The sequence below is a fragment of the Miscanthus floridulus genome, chromosome 1, assembly GCF_019320115.1.
Source record: "Miscanthus floridulus cultivar M001 chromosome 1, ASM1932011v1, whole genome shotgun sequence".
NCBI lineage: Eukaryota > Viridiplantae > Streptophyta > Magnoliopsida > Poales > Poaceae > Miscanthus > Miscanthus floridulus.
The window spans coordinates 132,694,345-132,720,963 of record NC_089580.1 but is presented as its reverse complement, the minus strand read 5'-3'; the positions used below and the strand labels follow the sequence as shown (position 1 = coordinate 132,720,963).

At 55.5% G+C, this 26,619-nt stretch overlaps 1 protein-coding gene across 1 annotated transcript; it reads left to right on the top strand.

Annotated features, from left to right (window-relative positions):
• The first annotated feature begins 13,978 nt into the window (after positions 1 to 13,978).
• On the top strand, positions 13,979 to 14,578 carry LOC136463392 (uncharacterized). Its single transcript, XM_066462395.1, has one exon. It carries the CDS (start codon positions 13,979 to 13,981, stop codon positions 14,576 to 14,578), a length of 600 nt encoding a protein of 199 aa, XP_066318492.1.
• Positions 14,579 to 26,619: the final 12,041 nt, after the last annotated feature.

The following is a 26,619-nucleotide window of genomic DNA, read 5'->3' as shown; positions in this document are numbered from 1 at the left end:
TGAAACTTTGTGTGAGAATGTTTGCTTGACTTGTTAATCAACATAGTTTAAAAATCACTTTTGCATACTCATGCATTCAAATTTGAATTCAAAATCATTGAAACATATGCATATATAATCTGGGAAATAGAAAAGAGAAAGGAAAGTAGAAAAGCCACTTTGGCTCAATCTCTCCCTCTCTCTCTCACTCGACTCTTAGCCGTAGCCTATCTCCTTCTCTTCCCCTCTCCCTCCTCCCCGTGTGGGCTAGCCCAGCCAGCGCTGCAACATCCGTGGCCCAGCGCCCGGCCCAGCCTCGTCCACGCCCCTCTCTTCTCTCCCTCTCTCCCGCTGATGCCCGGGCCCCATGTGTCAGCTCCATCGTCAGCCTCACGACCAGCAGCCATACGTGGCACAGCCGCATGTCAACGCCCCGCTAGCTCCACCTTGGTGCCAGCGGAGGTAAACGGTGACACAATGAAACCACGGGACCCCACGGCACCCTCTTTTCTCCTCTTCTCCCCTCTCCTCCCTCACTATGAGCTTATCAATGCCAACGCCATGGTCACCTCTGCGTCGAGCCATCGAAGTAGCCACCAAGGTATCTCGCCGTGCGCATGGGCAAGCACCAGCTGTGGTGAAGTGACCTGATGAGGTCAACCACGAGCGCGCATGGTGGATAAGAGCAGTTAGGGAGAATATCTCGCTGCCAGGACCGACCTAGCCGGCCTATAAATAGGCCCGGCCAGCGACGCTCTCACCTCGTCCTCTCCACCATCCGCTCCACCGAGGGTGGGAACACACCATCTCCCTCTCTGTTCCACCTCTCCCCTCTTTCTCTCCACCTTCCCCCGATTTCCCCAAAATCGGAGTTCGCCGGCACCATTGGTGCCGCCTTCTCCCTACTTCTTTCCCACTCTTTGGCTGATTGGAGTGACCGGTGAGTCCTAGAGCCCCTCCCCTATCTCTTTTGCTATCTAGTTGGTTATCTCCCCCTATGTGTTGCGTTGTCACTACGCGCCCTACTTCACCAAGTCGCCATGGCCATCGGCCATCACCGGCAAGGTCGCCCAGGGCACCACACCACCCTCACCACACTCACCACTCATCCACACTCACGTACACACAATTGGTCATGACAGTAGAGGCTCGTATGGCCAGGTTCGCTGCACAGCGCCGCCGCGTTCCCTCCGACGAGCCGCCACCGCTACCGCGGGCACCTATTGCCGATGGCAACCCCGCCATCGGCCGTGGCATGGCCCCACGAGCACTGTACACCCATCATCCGTCATCACCGAAGGCTGACGCCACTGGCATAACCAACTCCGGTGAGCCGGGCCTCCCTCTCCCCTGTCCTAACATCATGGCGGTCACCCCGTCTGTCATTGTCTCCCTCTCCCCCTCTCTCTGTCTCTGACGTGTCGGCCAGGCACGTGACGGTGTTGCCGTTACCGTCGCCTCCCGTCCGTCACTCCCCCTAGGCCATAATGCCGCTATCGCCATCCTTGCTAACGTAGGTAGAGTGGCACACCTGTCATCCACACACACCACACACAGCGCGGGGTACGCTTTAGAAAACATTGGGTACACTTGGCTATTGTACACAGAGAGCTAAAAACACATCTTCCTAGCTTAAAAAAAATTCCAGAAAATTTGTAAATAAACTAGATGCATTAGGAAATTTAATCATGTGGTTTACACATATTTTCATGCACCCGAAAATGCATATAAATTTCTACCTAGTTAAATAGCTATAGAATAAACTTCTAAAATATATAACTTTTAAACCCTAACTCCTTTTTACATGAAATCACCTCTAAAATTCATCTAAAATCTAATCCTACCATTTGCATCTAGTACCACCATATTGTTCTATGTTTGCTTTTACCCTTTTTTGTGGTTAGCGGTAGTCTTATTTTGATCGATACGCCCGATAGACGACGGTAATCGTCATTAGGACGAGGACCCAAATTCTGTAGACATGCCAGAAGGTGACAACGACAAAGGCAAGTCCTAGCTCCCCTCCCTACCATCTTGCTTTAAACCACTGAAATGCTAAAACATGACTATAAGATTATTACCCGAGAATATGAGCTCGGTTATTGTGATATGAATATTGTTGGATTAAGACAAATGGTTATCTTGTTACTTTATGAGCTCCACGTTATGAATAGACTTAGGGATAATAATAAAACTTAAAATTGTTAAACCTGGAACTAAACCCCGATAGGGGGCGAGTGGTGGTAAACTATGGAGGTAGTTTACCATGGCAGGGATGCCTAGAGAGGATTCTTTTGGGAGATACTCGCCTTGGTCACATAAGGACCCGTTCGTAGTCTCTCTCGTCTAGTGAGATATTATGTACAACCACATGTCTATATGGGTAGGCTTGATCTCACACCCCATTAGATAGAAGTATAATTCCTACTAGGAGGTCGGTGTAGGCAGTAGAATATCAGGAGCCGACACGGGGAAATGTTTTCTTCCGTGGTTCGGTTGGCGTGGATGCTATGTGATCTTCCACATTAAGCTTTTGGTTTTTTTTGCCATGTTCGAGCCATGTTATTTTGTGATGATTTGGTATCATCACGTTGGGATGATTAGGTATCTTCCCGGTATTTATGTTTCCAACCTGTCGGTGCAGAAAGTGACCAACTAGTAAATATTTGTAGTTTTGCTATACGTTGTGATCAGAGGTGGCCTAGCACTCAATGACACAAGATTTATATTGGTTCAGGCAATGTGCCCTACGTCTTGTTGGGGTCGGTCGGTGACTTTATTCCTGAGCCTAGGTGCTCGAAGTCTGTAGTGGGGTTACAAACGAGAAGGAGAAAGGAGGGGGTGCACAAGAGGTTCGGTTGGCTCTGACTGGAAGGGTTGTGGTTGGAACTTGGTGGTCATGCGGTTGGAGGTGTTGATGTCGATCTAGTGAGTCTGAACTTGGTGAAGTCCGTCTCCCGGTTTGGAGAGAGCGCATCCCCTATTATAGATAAAGGGGATGGCTTTACAGGCGAGAGGGAGAGAGAGTACAGATGATTCTAAGCCTTGTCGCCCACGCCGATGAATATTGGATCACGGTTGATGCCCCCCAACACTATCGATGTCGCTGTAGAATGTCAGATGTGCACGGGAGGTTGAGCTATCTTCTTCAGGAAGGATGGACGCCGATACCTGCAAATACTTCTTGATGCCTAGCAGCATGTGAGGAGCCATGCTATGTTCACCCGGTATGGCAAATCCTGGAGCCCATACTGTGATCGATGTCCAAAGACACGCGGGGGGCTTACCATATGGGAGTTGTTAGCGGCCCCTACAATACTTTGTGTCAGGGTGGCTGTAGAGCACTATTTCATGCAGGGTATGGTCCCTGGTACAGTGGTTTTGACTTGTGAGCCATGCCTTGCCTTTCTCGCACGTCTTCTGGTTCCTTCCTAATGGGGTGTCCCCGGTCGGATGGCTCCAGTCGGCTCTTAGTGCGCCGGTCGGAGAAGAGCGGTGAGCAGGGTTCCCACGAGCCTTGGTCGTAGGGTCGGAGTCACGGGTTCGGAGTAGGAAGCAGCGTTTTGGGCTAGGCCTTCCGATTGGAGAGACCGATTAGAGACGGCTGGTGCCTGAAGCGAGTGCTCCGGTCGGAGAGGTGGGCCGAAGAAGCTGACGAACAGGCAGCTTGTTCTTTTGGGTAGACCTTCCGGTCGGCGACCAGACTGCCCTTCTGGCCTGTTGTGTTTAGACTCTTGAGCCGGCCCATGAACTGTATGTTGTTTTCCTAGGCCGAGCCCGGGCATGGAAGCTAGTCCTCGAGGGACCGAGGGTTTATGAGCCCGACAGGAGCCCCTGAGCCCCCGGGCGATTTGAGCTGAATTGTCTGGGGGATTTTTTGTCTTGCTGGCGGGTGCGCGCGAGCGCACCCGCTGGTGTAGCCCCCGAGCCCCCGGGTGGTTCGGGCGGAACCAGCTAGGGGGTTCTTTGTGTTGTGTCTATGGGTGCGCGTGTTTGAGTTTTAAGACGTAATTTTGTTTAACCATGGCGTCGTTGTGCAGCCGAGGTGTTTTTAAGCGTGGGATTGGGTTGAGACAGAACTTACTGATCCCGGTGTCGGTGCGCGCCGGGGATCGGGTGAGGAAGTTTAGTTTGAGACAAGCCCTGGCGTCGGTGCATGCCGTGAACGGAGATAGCTTAGTTTTGGATGCAACATAGTTTGATCTTTGGCGTCGGTGCGCGTCATGGGATCGGGTAAGGTGTAGTCATGAGTAGACCCAAGTGTTGGTGCTTGCCGTGGATCGAGAGAGTTAGTCTTAGTTAGTGAAGCCGTTACACGAGTTTGGAGTCGCGGTCCCAAGAGTCGTAGCCGGATGTCGCCGATCCAGTCGACGCGAGTTCAGAGTCGCGGTCCCAAGAGCCGTAGCCAGATGTCATCGATCTAGTCGATGCGAGTTTGGAGTCGCGGTCCCAAGAGCCGTAGCCGGATGTCGCCTATCCTGTCGACGTGAGTTCGGAGTCGTGGTCCCTAGAGCCGTAGCCGGATGTCGCCGATCCAGTCGACACGAGTTTGGAGTCACGGTCCCTTGGCATTTGAGCCCCCGAGCCTTGTCGGGCCTTCGTGGGGGGTTGGTGTGAGTCATTTTGCGCTACCCCATCCGGTTCCTCACAACCGGAGGGGCTGAGTTTCGTCGCCTGTCCCGATCGCTCGGGCTCAAAGACTAGCTCGGTGAGCTCGCTAACGGGTGTGATCGAGTGGAATCCGGGTCTATCGTTTGTGATGGGGTCGGCATAGCCCTCTTGTGGCATTGCACTACTCCTTTACCTACAGCCCGGCAGATGCCTAGGTCGTTTCGTAGACCGACCCGGGTGGCCTAATGGCCTCCCCTCGATGGAGATTCTATGGGCTTGGTGAGAGGTTCAGGATCAAACGAGAAGGTTGAGATGACCCGGTTTGCCAGACCGGGCGAAGGCCGCACGATGCTCATCTACGGTTTTCTCCCTTGGCTCTGTTTGGTTGCTCATGTCAAATGAGGCAAGCCGCCGCTTCGTGGCGCAACACGGAGCGTTTTGGTGCATTTCGCTGCACGTGCGATGCTTAGTTCCTGAGCCCCCGGGCGGTTCATGCCCTAACCGTCCGGGGGGTTCAGGCGTATGAGATGAATGCGCGTATGGATGTATGAATGATTTGTAATGAAATAGAGGGGGTTTTGGTCAATGTTTACCTTGACGACTGGAGTGACGGGGCTCGGAGAGCCTTCAGTCGGAAAAGTCCGACTAGGGACTTCTGACGACCTGAGTGACGGGGTTCGGAGAGCTTCAGTCAGAAATGTCCGACCAGGACCCATGCTCGTCGTCCGGATGGAAGTCGGCATGGCCTACATGGGGCGCCCCTTCGCTTCCTTACCTGTCAGTCGGTGTCTATCCTTACCTGTCATTCTGGTTCCTTTAGGTCTAGCCTGGGGAAGTGGGGAGCCACCCGCGTGCGGTGGCGCTTCGGTTCCTATGCCCATCGTGTGGTAGTGGTTGATCGTGTGGTAGTGGTGGGCCACGGCTAGGCCATGTCCCGTTCGATTAGGAGCCGTTCCATCGAGCATGGCACGTCTTATCTACATTAAATGAAAGAAAGAGAAAAATCTCACCCCGTCGTTCTGGCTTCCCCGATCGGTGCGTCCCTCCATAACCGCCACTCCCTTTTCCTTAAGTAGGAGAGAGGAGAGGGTTTTCGTTCTACTCTTTTGCATGTTCTTCATCTACCGCCGCCTTCTCTCCTCCTCTTTGCCATGAGCATTCTTGAGAGCTGCGGAGGTTTCTAGGAAAGAAGGGGAGAGAGCAAGGGAGAAGAGAGGTACTCACAAAATGTTGGACTGGAGGTCATCCACCATGAGGGCGTCGGTGCTGGAGGCGTTCATCGCGAAGGGGTTCCTGCCGCCGTGGAGGTGGTGCACTAGAGGGTCCCCGGGAAGGAGGAGGAGTTCCCGCAACCTCGTCCCGAAGAGGTGGTGTCTTTCCTTACCTTCCACGAGTGTGGGTTAGGATACCCCACGCACTAGTTCCTGCGTGGGCTCCTCAACGAGTGGGGTTTGGAACTGCAACACCTCAATCCGACGGGGGTGCTGCACATCGCTGGCTTCGTCACCGTCTACGAGGCTTTCCTCGGGATGGAGCCGCACGTGGACCTCTTCCGGCTCTTCTTCTCTAGGAGAGCCATGGCGGACTGGAGTTCGGCTGAGATCGCTCTGGTCGGAGGCTTCGCCCTACAGAGGAAGCCACGCGTAGGAGGTTCATATCCTACGTACTCCCCATGTGACTCCAACCAGGGATGGCATGGGGAGTGGTTCTACATTAGGAATCCGGTGGGGGTGCCATTTCCAGCGTTTACCGGCGGGAGGCCGGTGAAGCAGAAGAGTTGGTCGTGGGGCTGTGCCCACATGGAGAGGCACAAGGTGGAGGCCATCGAGGAGGAGCTCCAGAAGCTTGTAAGGGATGGCCTCGACGGGGTGTGGGTGTTCCACACCCTTTACCGCCACCGGGTCGCGCCGTTGGCGGAGAGGACGCACCCGATGTGGAAGTATGACGGCCGGTCAGACCCAGACCACGCGTCGCCGGAGGAGCTACTGGACGACGAGATCTGGAGTCGCGTCGACCGAGTGCTGCAGCTGAGGCCCTAAAGAGATCGTGGTGGGAAAACCCATACCGTTTAATGCCTCGATCGTGCCCTCGCTGGTATGCTCCCTACTTTGCTCGTGCTTTTTCCTCTGCCCCTCTTCTTTTTTGATTTCGGTTCAATCGTTCCGTAGGGGCTTGGGAGGTACAAGTCCCGGCCGCACCTTCCCAAGGGGCCGGTGGGCCGGGCCCGATAGGCCAGCCCAGAAGGAGGCGGACAGACGCCCGGAAGAAGAAGAAAACCAAGGAGGTTTATCGGAAAGAGAGAGAAGAAGGAGGTCGCCCGGCGCAGTGAGAGCCGAGGGAACGTGCGAGCGACGTCGAGTCAGGAACTCGCTGTCGGATGATCCTATGGATCTAGACGACATGGTCTTCTCCGATGAGGAGGAGGGTTGGGAGGTCGTCGCGACCTCGGCGGTACGTCACGACCCTGCGGTGACGTCCGCTGGTGAGGAGCAGGGGGCCGCGCGACGTGCGGAGGTTCCTGCGTCGAGGAAACGTGATGTGAGTGTGTGTCGTCGGCGAACGAGCGGCGAAGCGGACACGATCACCGCGCCCCTCGGTGGCATTGCCAGCTCCGTCATCGCCTGTGGCGGACGCGGCTGGACGAGGCGGGCGGTTCGAGGAGCGGCCCAGCGACTATGCGGCGACGGGGCCGGTGCCAACGCTGAACTTGCGGCCGGAGGAGGCCCCGCCTACCGTGGGTGTGGCCGAACAGTCTGGGCGGTCTGAGAGGTAGACTGACGCCCGGTCGACGCGCGACTCGCAGTCGGGGGACGCCCCGCCCTCTGCTCCAGCCGGAGGTCATAGCGACCCGCAGGCCGGGCAGGAGCGGGTTGGGACGACTTCGACCCCATCTAAAGTGAGGGGGCGCGGGTAGCAGGCCGAGAGCAGTCCTCATCCTGTGGGCCCGTCGTCGTCGGAGCTGTCTTCAGAGTAGTGCCGCTCGCCACCCGGTATGTTTCCTTTTGTTGCTTTTTCGACTTTTGGTGGTCGAGTCTTTTTGGAGTGTGGCTTACCCACGATTTTTGTCAGCGGCTGGGGGACACCGGGGTTGAGCATCGCCCTGGCCTCCATGCAGGAGGTTTGGAGGCCCACTCTGCAGCGCGTTGCGACGAGCGAGGGTGGCAGCGACGAAGCCTTCCCTCCCAGGGGTGGTGTCCCCCGTGGCGGCTGCTGGTAACGTGACAGCGGCGGCGATGTTGTTGGCGGCGATCCCGATGCCGGTGGCAGAGGTAACCCTTGCGGCCCCTCCTCCATCAGTCGTGGTGGAGGAGATGAGGGGGGCGAGCTCCCCACCTCACCGGGTGGAGGGCTGCACGCCCCATCCCTACCGTCGGAGCCAAAGTCATGGGAGGGAAGCGTGGCCAGAATGGAGTTGGGACGCCAGGCGGTGGTCTCATGCGAACGTGGTGGTGGAGATTTTGTCTAACGACGAGGCGGATACCGTGGCAGATCTGCCGGTGTCACCGCGGGAGTTGGCGGTGTCGCCGCGGGAGCTGGCGGTGGTCCGGTTGGAGGTTGGGCCCTTTGGCGGTTCATCAGAGGGTGACCTGGAGTGGCCCTTCCCCGAGGACCCGTCGAAGGCGAGGTTCATCCTCCGTGATTCCCAGGAGCACCAGCTCTGGGACATTTTTGGGGGGCAAGGGCATGCCATGGTGTCTGAGCTCACCGAGTTGTCCGCGAAGCTGGAGAGCGCCCGGAAGCAGGCTCAGTTTGCCCGACAGCTGGTTGAGGTCAACCTGTAGCTCACTGCGGAGGTGAGTTTCTGGTACTTCTCCTTGCCCTTTGAATCTTTGTCGGTTGTTTTTATCATGCCTGTTTTTCATAGGAAATAAGGAAGGTGTCGTCCCGCAAGTCGCACTTCCTCCAGGCAGAACACGCCCAGATGGCCGAGCTTGAGCGCCGGGTGGAGTTCGCCTACCGCGAGTCCCAGGCTCGGGCGGCCGAGGTGGCTGCGGCGCGGGCGGAGGAGCAGCGTGCGGTAGAGCGGGCGACTGCTGCTGAGCGAGGGTTCGAGGTGGCAAAGGTCCGCCAGGCGGAGACTGAGGCGGGGCTGCGGACATCCCTGGCGAGCACCGAGGCGACGCTCCAAGAGGACTTGGCAGCCCTTGAGCCGGAGCGAGCCACCCTGGAGTCGACACAGAAGGCCCTGGAGGCGGAGCAGAGGGCCTGGTCGGAAGCGGATCAGGAAGTGCTCACGCTCTGGGACCAGGTGATGGGGATGGAGGACGCGAGTGCCCGGCTGCACGAGCAGGCGGCTCGGTAGGTAGAGAATCTCTCCACTCTTGAGGCCTCTCGCATCGGTGCGTAGCTTTTTGTTTTCTCGTGGTGTTGATTTTTTCCCCTAGCCTGTTTCTGAGCTTGTCGCCCTTCTTGCAGAGCTGGGTGAAAAGGTGAAGGCGCTGGAGCGAGACCTAGAGACGACCAAGGCGAACTTCAGCCGGAATGTCGAGGAGGTGGCCAAGTCCCATGAAGAGCGACGTGCTCTTGAAGGGGAGCTTGGCCAGATCCGCAACGCTGCCCAGCTCGTTGTCTTGGAAGTCTTTGGGTCGGCGCCAAGTACCAGCGCGCCCGCGGTTCAGTTGGCGGAGGTCCCGGATGCGATCAAGGACCTTGTCATGAGTGGGCTGTTTTATGGAGCGTCGGGGGTGCTGACCTCGGTGGCGACGTACCACCCGAATCTAGACTTTGCCACTATCTGCAGCGGGTATGCTGAAGGCCTGAGCATGGAGGACATCCAGTCAGTCGGGGTGAGCCTGCTGCCGCACGCGCGGTCGGTGTCAGAGCAAGTCTCTGCCGAGTGGGTGAATGGATGTTCGCCATCAAGACATGGCCCGAAGCATGCGTGGAGAGGATGCCTCTGAGCCTGCAGATAGCATGGAGCTTCGTTCGGGGGGGAACGTCGCCACCGCCTCGGCCCTGATCGAGCCAGACGTCGTGCCACCGAGGAGCGAGCAGCCTGTGCCTTCGTCTGTTGCGCCGTCAGCAGATGCCACCGAGTCGGTTTAATACCTTTTTAAAATATAAGTAGTTAGTAAATGTAAGAAGTTTAAGTTTGTGGGGGGGGGGAACCCCTGTGTAAAACGTTCGTGTGTGTTTTTAATGACTGCAATCGGTTTTTGTTTTTGTGATGGAGTTGCTCCGTTCGGGGAAGCTTGTTTCCCTTCGTTCCTTAGTTCTCCCTTAGCATAATTTTATAATAAATTTCTCTCTCTCGTACCTGCCCATTTGTTCCATGGGCTGCAACTTTGTGAGCCCGGGGCGTGGCCCGCAAGACTCGGCCGGTCGTAACCGTACGAAAAGGCGGGGTGCAATCAGTCGGAATGTTTCAAAGCAAAACTACGTAAGGTAAAACAAAGGAACGAACTGCCCTTTTGTTCAGGTAGGAAGGAGTTTCTTCATACAAAAGTAAAAGTACTTAAGGTAAAAACAAAAATAGAGGGGTAGTAGAGCCCCCGAGCGCCCCGAGCCAAAAAGTGTTCGGGTCGGGGTGCTCTTATAGGAGCGTTCGCTAAGTAAAGGTAAGACTGAAACTTAGGAAAAGAAGAAAAGACATAGCTGTTCCAAGGTCCTCGGAGAGAGCGTCGTCGTCATTGTCCTTCAGCCGGTAGGCTTCCGGTCGGATCACTTCAGTCGTTTGGATGCTTGCCCGCTGCGCCCCTTCCCTTGGCTGCTGCTTCCTCGCCTTCTTCTTCCCTTGGCCTGCCAGCCTACCTCAGTAGGCGCTTGAGAAGCTGTCAGTCCTTTAGAGGTGCTTGACGGGTAGTCGTGGTTGGTGCACGGGCTCTCCATGAGATCGTGGAAGTGGCCTGGAGGGCCTTGCTAGGGCTGCGTGCCCACGTGATCGGCCACGACGACCGACGCGAAGTTAGCCGGTTGACGGCAATCCTTTCTGTTCTTTTTCCCCTCTGTGTGGAGGGGCCCTCGTCTTGATCCTGGCGCCTGGCCTTACCTTTGTCGTGGCCCTCGTTGAAGAGCGGCGGAAAAGGTGCTTGCTGGGGGTGTTGGACAGAGGTCCGTGGTTCTAGACTGTCAGGGCTGGGACTCCGGTCGACGCTGCACGCATCTCGGTTCGGCCCGAGCCGCGCGTGGATAGGCGGTCGGCACGGGGCGGTCGTCAAGTCAAGATGAGGTGCGGTTGCAGCTTGTTGTGCCACAATCGGTGGTTGTGGCGACGGCAGGGTGTAGTGCCCCATCTGCTGCGTCCCTGTTCCCTGGACGAGGAGCGAGGTCGTGAGTCGGCGTCGCGATATGGAGTACTCCGCTTGTTGAATGGTGGCGGTCTCCACCAGTGCCCGGAGGTTCCGGTGGATCGCCTGTTCGCGAGGGTCGTTCGGCTCAGACAGGCTGCGCAGGAGCATTGCCGTGGCAGCAATGTTCTGACTGGCCCGAGCGAACTATGGGGGGTCGGTCCCCCGAACTAGGGCATTGTGCTGGGGCTGACGGGCGTGACCCCGAACGCCGCTCGCCAGTCTATGCACACGGGGCGCAGTGTGGTGCGCCGAGCGCGTTGGTGCAATTGGTGGCTGATGCGGCCACTGTCGTCGTAGGTCCTCCCCGTTCTCACGTGTAAGCTCAGTTGTCTCCGCATGAGGGCCCGGCGGGGCGTGGGTTCGGAAGGACTCCATTACCCCTAGCGGCTGTTCCAGGGCGTCTACCATAGCGTACTCCCAGGGCCAACGGTGGCTAGGTGCCACGTCGCCGATGCTGGAGCCGTTGCTCCCGACGTCGTCATCCATGATGTCGAGGAAATAGGTGGGAGCATAGCTCGCCATCCCCACAAACTCAGACGTGAGAGGGTGCGGCGCCAGCACCTTTTGGTGTCCCCGGGCGTATGCGTCCGCGGAAGACGCGAGGCCAAAGGGGAACCGGCCGTATGGCGGCTGCGACGGGGACAACGGTAAGCCACTAGGTATTTGGCGGAAGATAGAGCGTAGTAAGTAAATAACAACATGTATATTACTCATAGTGGGGTTTGAACAAAGAGTTTGCTCGGAATGAAGCGCAGATGCCACGCCGTCGAAGTCGCGCGTCCCAGAGTCGATGGAGGACGTCCCTCCAACGGGTGCCGGGTCGCAAGCCTCCTCACGGAGGTGGAGTACGCCGAGCTGGCCGGCGACGAAGTCCAGGCTCCCAAAGCGGAAGGCCTGGGATGGCTCGAAGACGGGTGGAACCCGCATCCCGGTGGGCGAGAGTGCGGGGAACTCCAGCGAGCCGAAACGAATTATATCGCTCGGGCCCGCACAACGGGGGTGGCCAAAAAATGGGCCATCCGATGACCAAAAGAGTGTTGAACGTACAGCGTCTTCCCCACGGACGGCGCCAACTGTCGGTGCAGAAAGTGACCAACTAGTAAATATTTGTAGTTTTGCTGTACGTTGTGATCGGAGGTGGCCTAGCACTCAATGACACAGGATTTATACTGGTTCAGGCAACATACCCTACGTCCAGTCGGGGTCGGTTGGTGACTTTATTCCTGAGCCCAGGTGCTCGAAGTCTGTAGTGGGGTTACAAACGAGAAGGAGAAAGGAGGGGGTGCACAAGAGATTCGGTTGGCTCCGACCGGAAGGGTTGCGGTCAAAACTTGGTTGTCCTACGGTTGGAGGTGTTGATGTCGATCTAGTGAGTCTGAACTTGGTGAAGTCCGTCTCCCGGTTTGGAGAGAGCGCATCCCCTTTTATAGATAAAGGGGATGGCTTTACAGGCGAGAGGGAGAGAGAGAGTACAGATGATTCTAAGCCTTGTCGCCCATGCCGATGAAGATTGGATCACGGTTGATGCCCCCCAACACTGTTGATGTTGCTGTAGAATGTCAGATGTGCACGGGAGATTGAGCTATCTTCTTCAGGAAGGATGGACGCCAATACCTGCAAATACTTCTTGATGCCTAGCAGCATGTGAGGAGCCGCGCTATGTTCACCCGGTATGGCAAATCCTGGAGCCCATACTGTGATTGATGTCCAGAGACACGCGGGGGGCTTACCGTATGGGAGTTGTTAGCGGCCCCTACAATACTTTGTGTTAGGGTGGCTGCAGAGCACTGTTTCGTGCAGGGTATGGTCCCTGGTACAGTGGTTTTGACTTGTGAGCCATGCCTTGCCTTTCTCCGCACGTCTTATGGTTCCTTCCAAACAGGGTGCCCCCGGTCGGATGGCTCCAGTCAGCTCTCAGTGCGCCGGTCGGAGAAGAGCGGTGAGCAGGGTTCCCACGAGCCCCGGTCGTGGGGTCGGAGTCGTGGGGTCGGAGTAGGAAGCAGCGTTTTGGGCCAGGCCTTCCGATTGGAGAGACTGCTTGGGGACGGCTGGTGCCTGAAGCGAGTGCTCCGGTCGGAAAGGTGGGCCGAAGAAGCTGACGAACGGGCACTTATTCTTTTGGGTAGACCTTCCGGTCGGCGACCGGACTGCCCTTCTGGCCCGTTGTGTTTTAGATTCTTGGGCCGGCCCATGAACTGTATGTTGTTTTCCTGGGCCGAGCCCGGGCGTGGAAGCCGGTCCTCGAGGGACCCTGGGTTTATGAACCCGACACAACCCCTGAGAAGCCATAGTAGAGTTATATGGACATCTAAGGTCGCGTATATTTGGGTACGAGGTCTTGTTAGGTCTATTTCGTCCACTGATCATGGATGAGGTTGCACCTATCGTGTGGGGAAATTTGTACACCTCTGCAGAGTTACTTAAACCTATTCGAATAGCCACGTCCTTGGAATAGGCAAATGCTTGGATGGGATACTATGATAAGACTTACTTTTATGTGTAATGAAATTGGTAATGGAATTGATGCTAATTTGGGTACTAGCGGGAATGGTAATACTCCGCTAGGACCCAACCCTTAATTATAATCACCACTACACTTCTATTTCCACCCTATGGTTAGGGTTTGCTGAGTACGTATGTACTCATCCGTTGTTGACCTACATACTTCGGCACGGAAGAAGGCTATGACTTTGACGTGGAAACGTACCACGAGTATTAGGATTCCCACAAGGAAATAAGTTCGTAGGAGTATGACATCGAGGTTAGGGTTTCGACCGCGCTCAAGTTGTCTTTTCATTTCAATGTAGCAAGCTTCAAAGGAGAGATCATTCCATATGCAACCCTCATGTCTCATTAATCAATTCTCAACATGCTTGCTTTTATCATAAATCATAGAAATCTCACAATGAATAAGCCTTGCATGAATTACATTTGCATTGTTGTCTTGTGTTTGAACTAGATTGTTTATACAACAACATATTATTTTAGCTTTTATCAAGTACCTGTGAGATAATCAAATTCCTGTCCAACACTTAGAAAATAGGTTAGACCTTTAATTACATTGTCATTCAATCATCCAAAACTCACTAAAGGGCTAGATGCACTTTCAGTGGCCGACTTCAGTCTACGGCCCTCGAGAGGATGAGGACAAGATTCTCTTCTTGGACGAGTTGGAGGCCATCAGAGATGCTTGTGATGGGCCATGGGCGCTCACAGGGGACTTTAACCTCATCCTCAGTGAGGCAGACAAGAACAACGACCGGATCGACAGAGCAAATCTGCGCCGCTTCAGGAGAACTGTGGCCACCCTTGAGCTACAAGACCTGCACCTGCACGTGCGTTCATTTACATGGAGCAATGAACGTGACTCACCCACACTGGTGCGCCTCGACAGAGTACTGGTTTCCATCATCTGGGACGAAAGATTCCCGAACTTGCACCTGAGAGGACTTGGCTCCGACGCTTCGGACCATTGCGCACTGCTACTACAGACCAACTTGGGTCAGATGACAAAGGCTCGGTTTCATTCTGAGCTATTCTGGCCCAAGTTTGATGACTTTGGTGAAGTGTTGGCAATGGTATGGTGGCGCCAATCATCAACATGGGATCCATTGGTCTACCTTGATGAAATGCTACGAAATCTGCTATGGGAGCTCAAGCGTTGGGCTGCTACCAAACTCGGTGAGATCAAGTTGTAGCTACTGATGGCGCGCGAACTCGTTTTGCGCCTCGACACTGCCCAAGAGCACCGCCAACTATCAGAAGAGGAGTCTGGTCTGAGAAGACGCATAAAGATGCGCTGCCTCGGCCTATCCTCTTTGGAGCGCACAATGGCCAGGCAGCGGTCTCGCATCCGTCAACTCAGTGACGAAGACACCAACACTGCCTACTTCCACCTCATCGCAAGGGGCAGAAAAAGGTGAAACTACTGTTGGCCCTGGGCAGCACGAACTGCACTCACACGTTCACACACGAGAGGAGACGGAGGTGGAAGATGAACAGTGGACGCGAGTTTTGCTGACAACGAACGCCCCGGCCACCGAACGGCCTGTATGTTGGCTTTATTACCTAGAAGATACACAACTCGACGCACCTGAACTAAACAGGATACACGGCTAAATAGCCTTGCCCACATGCACACGGGAGCCACTACTGCCCGGGTCTCATGCGTGCACGCACGTTCCACAGCTTTCGAGCCACACACTCATATGCTGCACGTACGCCGCATGAAACGGTCCTCTGACCAAGCCACGCCTCCAAACGTGCCTGGCTAACATGCAGTGGCTAATACTACTCTACCGTATACTCAACACATGCAAGTCCTAGAGACTAGCTAACAACCTGTTGTGCAACACACGCACACTCTAACTTGCTAACTAGCCTAATCTACATACAAATGACTCTTGAATCCTCCACGAGAACACATCTCGTTTTGGATGACACAGACTACGTACATGACACACATGTACATGGCATATATGCAATAACTCAAATAACCAAGTCATGATTATTCCTAACATTGCCTCCCCTAATCTTGACTTGCGCACTCAACGTTTTATCACAGAAGGGTTGCTTCGTTATCGGCCTTTGCAAGCAACGCCTCTTCCTGCTTCTTCTTTGGACATTCATGGGAGAAATGTCCTCGCTCGCCGCAGTTGTAGCACTTGCCTTTCTTGTTCTTTGACTTGCCCTCGCCGTACTCAAAGTAGGTGCTGTTGCTCCCGTCATCATCGTTGTCACCGCCGCGGCCACCACCACGGTCGTTCTACGCATCGCCCGCATGTGCGCGGTCCTTGTTGCGTCGCTGACGACGACGTGCCTCCCACTGCTCCTCCGTGAGAAGCAGCTGCCCGGTGCGCTCGCCTCCAAGCTCGACGCCGCCGCAACGCTCCTCCGCCACGCGCAGCCTGCCGACGAGTTCCTCTAGCGACATCTTCTTGAAGTCGGCGAACATCTCGATGGAGCATGCAATTTGGTTGAACCTCGATGGCACAACCCGCAGCATCTTCTTGACGACGCGCTCGTCCTCTATGTCCTCCCCCAACTCGCACAGCTCCGCGGCGATGGAGCCGATCCTCACGGCGAAGTCGTCGATCGCCTCGCCGTCCTTGAACGCCGCGTTCTCGAACTGCTTGAGGAGGTGCTGCGCCTTGGCTTCTTGCACACGCGTGTCTCCCACGCACAGCGACTTGATCGCCTCCCAAGCCTCCTTGACCGTCTTCTTCGCGACGAGCCTAGACTTCATCTCCGGTGGCACACCGCGTAGAATGATAGCCAGTGCCCGTCGATCCTTGCCGCGCTCAGCGCTGCCGCCCTCCACGGCATCCCAAAGCTCCATGCCCTCCAGGTTGCACTGCACTTCAAGTGCCCACTCGTGGTAGTTCGTCTTCGTCAGCTTCGGGATCTCGACGCCACCAAAACCGTGCTCCACCACGACCGTACACGGCGAGCTGGTGCCTTCCTTCACATCACCACTGGCCAACGTCGTTGCCGTCAGACCTCTGCGTGGGATCACGCGCTTCTTCTTCGGCGGCTCTCGTGGTGGACTAAAGGAACCACCGTAGTACATACACCGGCTCCGATACCAATTGTTGGCCCTGGGCAGCACGAACTGCACTCACACGCTCACACACGAGAGGAGACGGAGGTGGAAGATGAACAGTGGACGCGAGTTTTGCTGACGATGAACGCCCCGGCCACCGGACAGCCTGTATGTTGGCTTTATTAACTGGAAGATACACAACTCGACGCACCTGAACTAAACAGGATACACGGCTAAATAGTCTTGCCCACATGCACACGGGAGCCACTACTGCCCGGGTCTCATGTGTGCACGCACGTTCCACAGCTTTCGAGCCACACACTCATATGCTGCACGTACGCCGCATGAAACGGTCCTCTGACCACTTACGCCTCCAAACGTGCCTGGCTAACATGCAGTGGCTAATACTACTCTATCGTATACTCAACACATGCAAGTCCTAGAGACTACACTACCGGAGACTGTGTAGTTACCGAGTGCCCCGACAATTACCGAGTGTCAAAAGTCGAGGCACTCGGAAAACAGTACTTACCGAGTGCCAACACTCGGAAAACATAAACACCCGGTAGTCGACCGCTTTACCGAGTCAGCACACTCGGTAACTTCAGACACTCGGTAAAACTACAAGTTTACCGAAGGGGCGCACTCGGTAAAAACAGCCACTTGGTATTGAGGTGCCACGTCACCTAGGATAGCAACCGTGCGCCAAACGGCGTCACGGCATGACATGTTTACCGAGTGTTATGAGCATACACTCGGCAAACATCACGGTAACAACAGCTCCGCCCATCAAGCGCTCATAGCAAATAAAAAAGACCGAAATTGTTTACCGAGTGTCACACTCGGTAGAAGTATTTGCACTCGGTAATAATAAAGTTTTAACGAGTGTAAGTGCACAACACTCGGTAAACACTATCTTTTACCGAGTGTATTGGCACAACACTCGGTAAAATTCAACCAAATTTCTTGTTTTTCCCTTCATTCTTTTTCCTCTATCCACATATGATATTTAGTACTCCATTCCAAAATATGGTGTTTATTTTGATTTATTTACTATATTTCACAAAATTTTCATTCTTTATGAAAATTAGGTACATATCGTGTAAATTTAATTGTAATAATTAAAATCGAACTCGATAAATCACGAGATTGGAAGAATTAACATTGAAGCATACATCTATGTTATAGAAAAATTTTCATAACGTTTCGGAAGTATTTTTACATTCGTCGCTGCCGAACCGGTACATCTCCCAAAGAGACGCTAAACATTCACAATGACGAGTAGGATTTCTATTAAGAGTGAAATTCAACATTATGATTTGAACTTGGAATTTTTTAGATAGTAAATAGATGACATGAAATAGTTCATGTGAAAGTTTGGTGAATTTTAGGATTAAATTGGCATTTTTTCTTTTTTGTTTTGCATGAAATAATGGATACTTTTACCGAGTGTGACCTCAAACACTCGATAAAGGTTAGCCACGGCCCACCTGTCTGCCACAGTGGACTGCCATGCTTCTGTTTACCGAGTGCCGTAGATCTGGGCACTCGGTAAACATGTACCAGGCCCACATGTCATTGGGCTGCGGTGCTTCTGTTTACCGAGTGCCGTAGATCTGGGCACTCGGTAAACATGTACCAGGTCCACATGTCATTGGGCTGCGGTGCTTCTGTTTACCGAGTGCCGTAGATCTGGGCACTCGGTAAACATGTACCAGGCCCACATGTCATTGGGCTGCGGTGCTTGAGTTTACCGAGTGCCGTACATCTAGGCACTCGGTAAACAGAAGCATTCAACACTTAGTCGTTTCTCTCTCAAATCGTGCACAGACACACACACACACACACCGCATACGCCCGCGCATCCCCGCCGCACCGCCGCCGTCCCCCGCGCCGGCGCCTCCCCGCCGTCCCCCGCACTTGCGCCCGTGCCTCCCCGCGCCCGCGCGCTCCACGCCGTCGCCGGCGCCTCCCCGCCGTCGCCGGCGCCTCCCCACCGCCGCAGCCGCCTCCTCCCCTCCACGCCGTCGCCAGCGCCTCCCCGCTGTCGCCGGCGCCTCCCCACCGCCGCGGCCGCCTCCTCCCCTCCACCACCGCCGCCACCGGGCGGTCCCCCACAGCCGCCGCCACCGGGGGAGGGCGGTCACCCGCCGCCACCGCGGGACTGCCGCGGCCGCGGCCGCCTCCTCCCCTCCACCACCGCCGCCACCGGGCGGTCCTCCACCGCCGCCGCCACCGGTAAATGCCCTAAGCCACTGGAACTTCATGCATACACTCTTTCATGAGTTTGGTTGTGACAATACATGAAGTTTCATGTAGCATCATTGTTTGTTCAGCTCAAATATTAAAATGAGTTGATGACTTTCATGTTTAGAGTTGATGACTTTATTTGCGGAATTGTTCAGCTCAAATATCATTGTTTGTTCAGCTCAAATATTAAAATGAGTTGATGACTTTTGCCGAGTTTCATGTAGCACTCGGTAAAACAGCGAACAGAACCAAATTGGTTCTGATTCTGTGAATTTTGCCGAGTGTGCCATTTTTTACCGAGTGCCGCGTCCCCACTCGGAAATATTTGACTACTTTTTACCGAGTGGGAACACTCGGTAAACATTATTCCTGCAGTTTATTTGCGGAATTGTTTTAATCACGAAAATAGTTATTCTTTTACCGAGTGTTAGGAGCTACACTCGGTAAACATTATTCAAAAAATTTATTTGCGGAATTGTTTTAATCACGAAATGCTAATTTATTTACCGAGTGCTGCTAGTGACACTCGGTAAACGTCGCCGTTAACGGTCAGTTTGGAGGCTGACGACCGTCAAGTCATAATTGTTTACCGAGTGTCGTTGTAGCACTCGGTAACGCTCTGCTCCGAGTGTGCCGATATTAGACACTCGGTAAAATAACTTCACCGAGTCGTTGTTTGCCGAGTCCACTTTACCGAGTGTGGCACTCGGTAAAGAGTTTGCCGAGTGTGTAGCACTATTTGCCGAGTGTTACTCACACTCGGTAAATACACAGTATCCCGTAGTGCTAGCTAACAACCTGTTGTGCAACACACGCACACTCTAACTTGCTAACTAGCCTAATCTACATGCAAATGACTCTTGAATCCTCCACGAGAACACGTCTCGTTTTGGATGACACAGACTACGTTGGAGATGTCAAGCTTGAGCAGCAGCACGGGGATCTTCTTTTTCCATATGAGTACTGCAGCCCGCTGGATGTACTTGTAGTTGTCGTGGATGGATGGGTTCTGACGAAGGCATTCTGATTTTGTCCACAATTTCATCCATCCTCGGAGCTGGACGCAGAGCTAGGATTTTGGAGATAAGCTTTGCGGGACACGTCGTGGCTGACCACGATGGCATGGCGCCGGCGCTGCACGAACACTTCGTGGCAGTGTTCGGGACAGCTGAGTTCGACGGAGTCACGCTCGATTTCCAAGCGCTCGAGATTCATGCTATCGATCTGTCAGACCAGGAAACACCATTCACTGCGGCAGAGGTCTGGGCAGTGATCAAGGCTATGCCTATTGCCTAGTGATCGGGCGCCAGGGCCTGACGGCTTCACTGGAGCATTCTACAAATCGGCATGGCCCATAATTCAACCTGAGGTCATGGCTGCCATTCAGGCATTCGCTGACGGAAACTGCAGGAGTATGGGGAAACTCAAAGCGCACTAGTCGCCCTGCTGCCGAAAAAGATAGGTGCCTCATGCCCGGGGGACTTTTGGCCCATCACCATGATCCACAGCTTCGCAAAGCTTATCTCCAAAATCCTAGCTCTGCGTCCAGCTCCGAGGATGGATGAAATTGTGGACAAAATCAGAATGCCTTCGTCAGAACCCATCCATCCACGACAACTACAAGTACATCCAGCGGGCTGCAGTACTCATATGGAAAAAGAAGATCCCCGTGCTGCTGCTCAAGCTTGACATCTCCAAGGCCTTTGACACTCTGTGATGGCCTTTCCTGCTGGAGGTTTTGCAAGCCCGCGGATTTGGGGAACAATGGCGCCGATGAATCGCAACACTGCTCAGTTCGTCATCATAAAAAATCATCCTGAATGGACAGCAAGGCCCCCCAATTAGCCATCTGCGGGGCGTCCGACAAGGAGACTCACTTTCACTGATGCTATTCATCATTGCCATGGATGTTTTGCATCGACTATTCCTAAAGGCCACCAGAGACGGAGTCCTGCGGAGAATGGAACCAACAGAAATCAAGTTTAAGTGCAGCCTGTACGCCGACGATGTCATTCTGTTCATCCGGCCGACAGTGCAAGAAGCCAGGGCGGTGAAGGAGATTCTGAATGTGTTCAGTGCAGCGTCCGGGCTGCGAACCAATCTCGCAAAAAGCTCAATCACGCCGATCTTCGGAGGAGAGGAAACTCTTGAAGACATAGTATCCATCCTCGGCTGCCAAGTACAAGCCTTCCCCATCAAATATCTCGGCTTACCGCTCAGTACCAGACCAATACCCAAAGCACACTATCAGTCGGTGGTAGAGGCGGTAGCTCGGGAAATGCCGCCATGCCATGGGGCTCTAATGGCGAAGCGGAAGGCTCATCTGGATCAAATCAGTGCTCCGTGTCATGCCAATTTATGCAATGATCTCGGAAAATCTACCGCCTTGGGCAAGGAAAGAGATTGACAGCCTATGCATGAAATTCTTTTGGGCTGGTTTGATACATCTGTTCAAGGGAAGTGTATGGTCACTTGGCCAACAGTATGCAAGCCGACCGAGCTAGGAGGCCTGGGAATCAGCGACCTCAAGCTTGCTGGGTACACACTCCAAACCAAATGGCTCTGGCTGCAGAAGATCGATCGCGACCGAGCTTGGAGCCAGCTACCGATCAAAACAGCGCCTGAGGTGCAGGCCTTTTTTAAGGCATCAACGTTCACCGTCATTGGCGATGGACGCCAGGCTCTCTTCTGGGAAGATAGATGGATCAACGGTGAATCAGTCATCGACATTGCACCATGCTTGTATCAAGCCAAGCGAATCCGCTGCAGACAGTCGGTAAGAGATGGTCTCATCGACAGGGCGTGGATCTGAAGCATCACAGGGGGAATGTTCGCGGAGGCCATCAATGAATACCTATTCCTCTGGAACACCCTGCGCGACTTCCAGCTCAGTGACCTGTCAGCCAGAACTCCCTCTCCGGTGGCCGGAATTTCTCCGGCGAGCTCTCAAACTCACCGACGAACTCAAGCACAAAGTGGACACAAGAGAATTTGGTGCCGAGCACAACCGTGTCAGCGTTTTCTTTGTTAATAGCTCCTACTTATACACAGCGAGCTTCTAGGAATAGAAAACAATCGGAAACAAAAGAAAGGCTGAGCTAATCTCGAGCCTCCGCAATGCGCGCCATGCGAGCCATGACTCTGAACGTGCGCGCCATCCCACGCACCAAGCCAGACCGCGCGAAGCGGACAGCATGCGCCACGACGCACCAGAACACCGTGGCTCCTACGATACAGGACGCGCCCGGGAGGATAGCAATCCAAGCCAGGCTCACACTTAACTACCAGTTTGAAAAAATGAGCGGGAACACAGGATTACACAAGAACTGATCACATTTCACCCCCTAAGCTTGATGTTCCTTGCTGATCTTGACTAACACCCAGCTGAACACGAAGTTCACAAAACCTGTCTCGCGCCAGCGGCTTTGTCAGGATGTCAGCCAGTTGCTCCTCAGTGCGGACGTGCTCAATGTCCATCCTCCCGTCAGCAATGCACTCTCGAATAAAATGAAATCGAACATCAATGTGTTTGCTTCGATCGTGAAAAACAGGATTCTTACTGAGAGCAATTGCCGATTGGCTGTCCATCTTCAGTAGAAATGCGGCGCGCTGCTTGCTTGTCAATTCGGCCAGGAGCTGCGCCAGCCAAATCCCTTGGCACGCCGCCGTAGTCCCTGCGATGTACTCAGCTTCACACGACGAGAGGGCGACGACCTTCTGCTTCTGCGACTGCCATGACACGGGACAGGAGCTGAGGAAGAACAGCACGCCGGTGGTGCTCTTCCTTGTATCAACATCACCTCCCATGTCGGCGTCGCTGAACCCCACTAGCTTCAGCTTGCCTTCTCCGTGCTTGTAGCAGCAGCCGAACTCGATGGTGCCGGCAATGTAGCGAAGGACTCGCTTGACGGCATTGAGGTGTTCGGTGGTGGGGCGCTCCATGAAGCGGCTGATGTAGCCGACAGCAAATGCGATGTCGGGCCTAGTGTGAACCAGGTACCGCAGGCACCCGACAATGCCTCGGTACGCCGTGGCATCCACCGGCGCCGTTGTGCTTTCCTTCGACAACCTCAAGCGTGGGTCCATCAGGGTGTGGCACGGGTTGTAGCCGCTCATGCCCGCGCGTTCCAGAATCTTGCGCACGTATGCCACTTGCGAGAGCTTGATGCCATCGTTTCCCTGCTGCACTTCAATGCCCAGATAAAAAGAGAGAAGACCAAGGTCACTCATCTTGAACCTGGAGCACATCTGCTGCTTGAACTTGGCGATCTCTGCGGCGTCGTTTCCGGTGATGATGAGGTCGTCGACATACACCCCCACCAGCAGTCGTGACACGCCCTCGCCGCGGGCGTACACCGCGTGCTCCGAGGTGCTATGGTTGAAGCCGAGCGCTGCCAGCGTCTCGTCAAGCTTTGCATTCCACGCGCGCGGTGCCTGACGGAGACCGTAGAGCACCTTGTCCAGACACAGTACCTTGTCCTCCTGACCGTCGACGACGAAACCGGCCGGCTGACACACATACACCTCCTCGCGCAGTTCCCTGTTCAGGAACGCGGACTTTACGTCCATGTGGTGCACCGGCCACCCTTCCTAGGCAGCGAGCGCAAGCAACACCCGCACGGATTCAATGCGGGCGACGGGCGCGAACACCTCAGTCGAAGTTGATGCCGGGCTGCTGGACATAGCCCTTTGCCATGAGCCGCGCCTTGTGCTTCACAACCTCGCCGGCGGCGTTCTTCTTCACCTTGAACACCCACTTCAAGCCGATCAGACGATGACCAGGCGGAAGGGGCCCCAGGCGCCATGTCCTTGTTACTCTCAATGGAGTCCATCTCCTCCATCATGGCACGTCGCCATGGCTGGTACTTTTCGGCCTCAGCAAAGGTCGCCGGCTCCTCCTCAATCTACAGATGAAGTTGTGCAGCAACCTGGCGCGCGGCGTACCCGGGCGGCAACGTCGCGCCCAGTACGTTGTCGACGGTGCGGTAGCACGGCTCGACGTCGTCGTTGTTCGCGTCCCAATACTCCTTAGCATTTGGCGGTGGGGACATGAACTCTGGGATGGTAGAAGTTGTTGGTGCCGGTGTACCCTGATCTGCCGTAGGTGGAGTGGGTGATGTCGGGGAAGACTGCGCCATGGGCGCGCTGGGAGCTGGTGCGGACGCTGGAGTCACCGAAGGCTCTGGCGATCCAGCAGGTGGGGCGTCGAAGAGCCTGGAGCCCAGCTCGATGGTGTTGTATTCCGTGACCAGCTCCACATCGGTGCTCAGCTCTTCATCCTTCCAGTTCTAGGACGCCTGCTCATCGAACACAGCGTCCCTGGATACGACGGCACGCCGCGACGCCGGGTCATAGAAGCGCCACGCCTTGGCGCCTCGCTCGTACCTGATGAAGACCACCGAGGTTCCGCGATCATCCAGCTTCTTCAGGTATGGCTTCGTGGACTTGACGTAGGTTACGCAGCCGAAGGTGCGGAGATAGTGGATGTTGGGCTTCCTGCCGGGCCAGGCCTCGTACGGGGTGATGCCGTCGAGCGCCTTCGTTGGAGCCCAGTTCAGCAGGTACACGGCGGTGGCCATCGCCTCCCCCCAGAACAGCGACGGCATGCTCTGGCCCTTCAACAGGCTACATGCCATCGTCACGACCGTCTGATTGCGCCTCTCCACGACGCCGTTCTGCTGGGGCGAGTATGGCGCCGTGTGTTGCCTCTCAACGCCGCGCTCGGAGCAGTAGGACTCGAACTCGACGGAGGTGAACTCGCCTCCGTTGTCGGTGCGCAGCACGCGCAGTCGCTGGCCCGTCTCCACCTTCACCCGCGCCTAGAACTTCTTCACGGCTGCGAGGGTGTCGCTCTTCGCAGCAAGCAGCGCCACCCACATGTACCTGCTTCGGTCATCAACCAGCAGAAGGAAGTACTGCTTACCGCCGGGGGTCGCTGGCGAGATGGGGCCACAGAGGTCTCCATGGACCAGATCTAGTAGTCCTTCAGCGCGTCGCTTCGCCTGCGATGGGAACGGAGTCCGCTTCAGCTTGGTGGTGACGCAGTCGGCGCAGAGCTATTGGACGTGATCGACGCGAGGAAGATTGTGCACCATGCCCCACTGCTCCAGCTTCCGCAGGGCGTCAAAGTGAAGATGCCCGTATCGCTCATGCCATAACCACGCACCATCGGTGGCACGCGCAGCCAGGCAGAGCGCCCGAGCGATCTTGACACGCAGGAGGTATAGGCGGTTCCCCGACCACCTTACTCGAATGATTAGGCGTCCTTGCTCGTCGCGGATCCGGAGAACGCCATCCTTGGCGTGCACGTCGCAGCCACCTTCATCTAGCTGCCCGAGGCTGACGATGTTGGTGGTGAGCCGCGGGATGAAGTACACCCCCGTGAGCGGGATGTGTTCACCAGTCTTTGCCTCGAACAGCACGGTGCCGGTGCCCTCGATTGCGACCTCCGAGCCATCCCCAAATTTGACGGTGCCACGGACCGCCGTGTCGATGTCGATGAAGGAGTCACGACAGCCGGTCATGTGGTTGGTGGCTCCACTGTCGAGGTACCAAAGGGTGTCGTCGCGCCTGGAGTCGCCATCAAGCTGCGCGAACACCTTGGCCTCCACGACGCGGAGGGGATGGCGCTCCAGCGGCGTTTGAATCCTCTCGTCACGAGACGACAGCGATGGATTGGGGAAAAGTGTGGCGCAGGCCATCCGTAGGGTCTTCATCAGCCTGAGCCACATGGGCCTCGGCTTTGGGCTTGCTGCGGCAATCTCTGGCCCAATGGCCCGTCTTGCCGCACTTCTTGCACTGATCTCGACCGACGGCCTGCCCACCGGACTCGGCCCGGCCTCCTTCACGCGATGCAGAGGCGCCTGGTTCACTTTTGCCGTGCCCGCGCCTGCGTCCGCGTCTGCGGCCGCCGCGCTTCTTCCCGTCGGCGCCGCTGGAACTGGTGCCTCCGCCCTTCCCCTCAGAGTCACGGAGTTTGAGTCGGGCAAGCCACTCCTCCTCACAGAGAAGCAGCCGACCCTGATTGTCGTGGACGGGAGCGGGCTTACGCCGCTGTTCGACGGCGCGGAGTTGCCCGGTGACCTCCTCGACGGAGATCGTGTTGATGTCGAGCAGCGTCTCAATCGAGATGGCCACCTGACTCAGGTGCTCGGGGACGAGTTGCAGCATCTTGTGCACGACCTCGACGTCGCTGATGTTGTCGCCGAGAAGACGCAGATAGGCGGCGAGCCCGGTGATGCGATTCACGAAATCCTCCGCGGTCTCCGCTTCCTTCCATGCCAGGGCGCCGAATTCGCGCCGCAGCTGCTGTGCATTCGCCTCTCGCACGCGTTGGACGCCGATTCGGATGCGCTTGATTGCCTCCCACGCCTCCGCTGCGGTCCGCTTCTCCCGCAGGCCTGCAAGCATGTCAACGGGGACCGAACGCAAGATCGCGGCGAGCGCCAGACGATCATGGCGGTACGAAACCTCCTCGTCCTCCTCCGGCTCGACGCGTACCACCACCCCACTGCCTCAAGGTTCACCTGCATCAACAACGCCCACTCTTGATAGTTGGTGCGTGTGAGCATGGGGAACTGAGTGCCAGCGGGGGTAGTCTCCGAGCGATGTACGACGACCTCCCGGCGACAACGGCGCGGCGGCGGCAATGGTGAGAGACGGCGATTCCTCCGACGCCCGTCTCGACCACCATCCCGTCCGCCCGGCGGTGCGGAGGTGCGCTCCATCACAGGTGTACGGCTCTAATACCAGATGTCAGCCAGAACTCCCTCTCCGGCGGCCGGAATTTCTCCGGCGAGCTCTCAAACTCACCGACGAACTCAAGCACAAAGTGGACACAAGAGAATTTGGTGCCGAGCACAACCGTGTCAGCGTTGTCTTTGTTAATATCTCCTACTTATACACAGCGAGCTTCTAGGAATAGAAAACAATCGGAAACAAAAGAAA

What these genes read in the sequence shown, in the direction of transcription:
- LOC136463392 (XM_066462395.1), top strand. Translation starts at nt 13,979, where the DNA reads ATGCACTTTCAGTGGCCGACTTCAGTCTACGGCCCTCGAGAGGATGAG.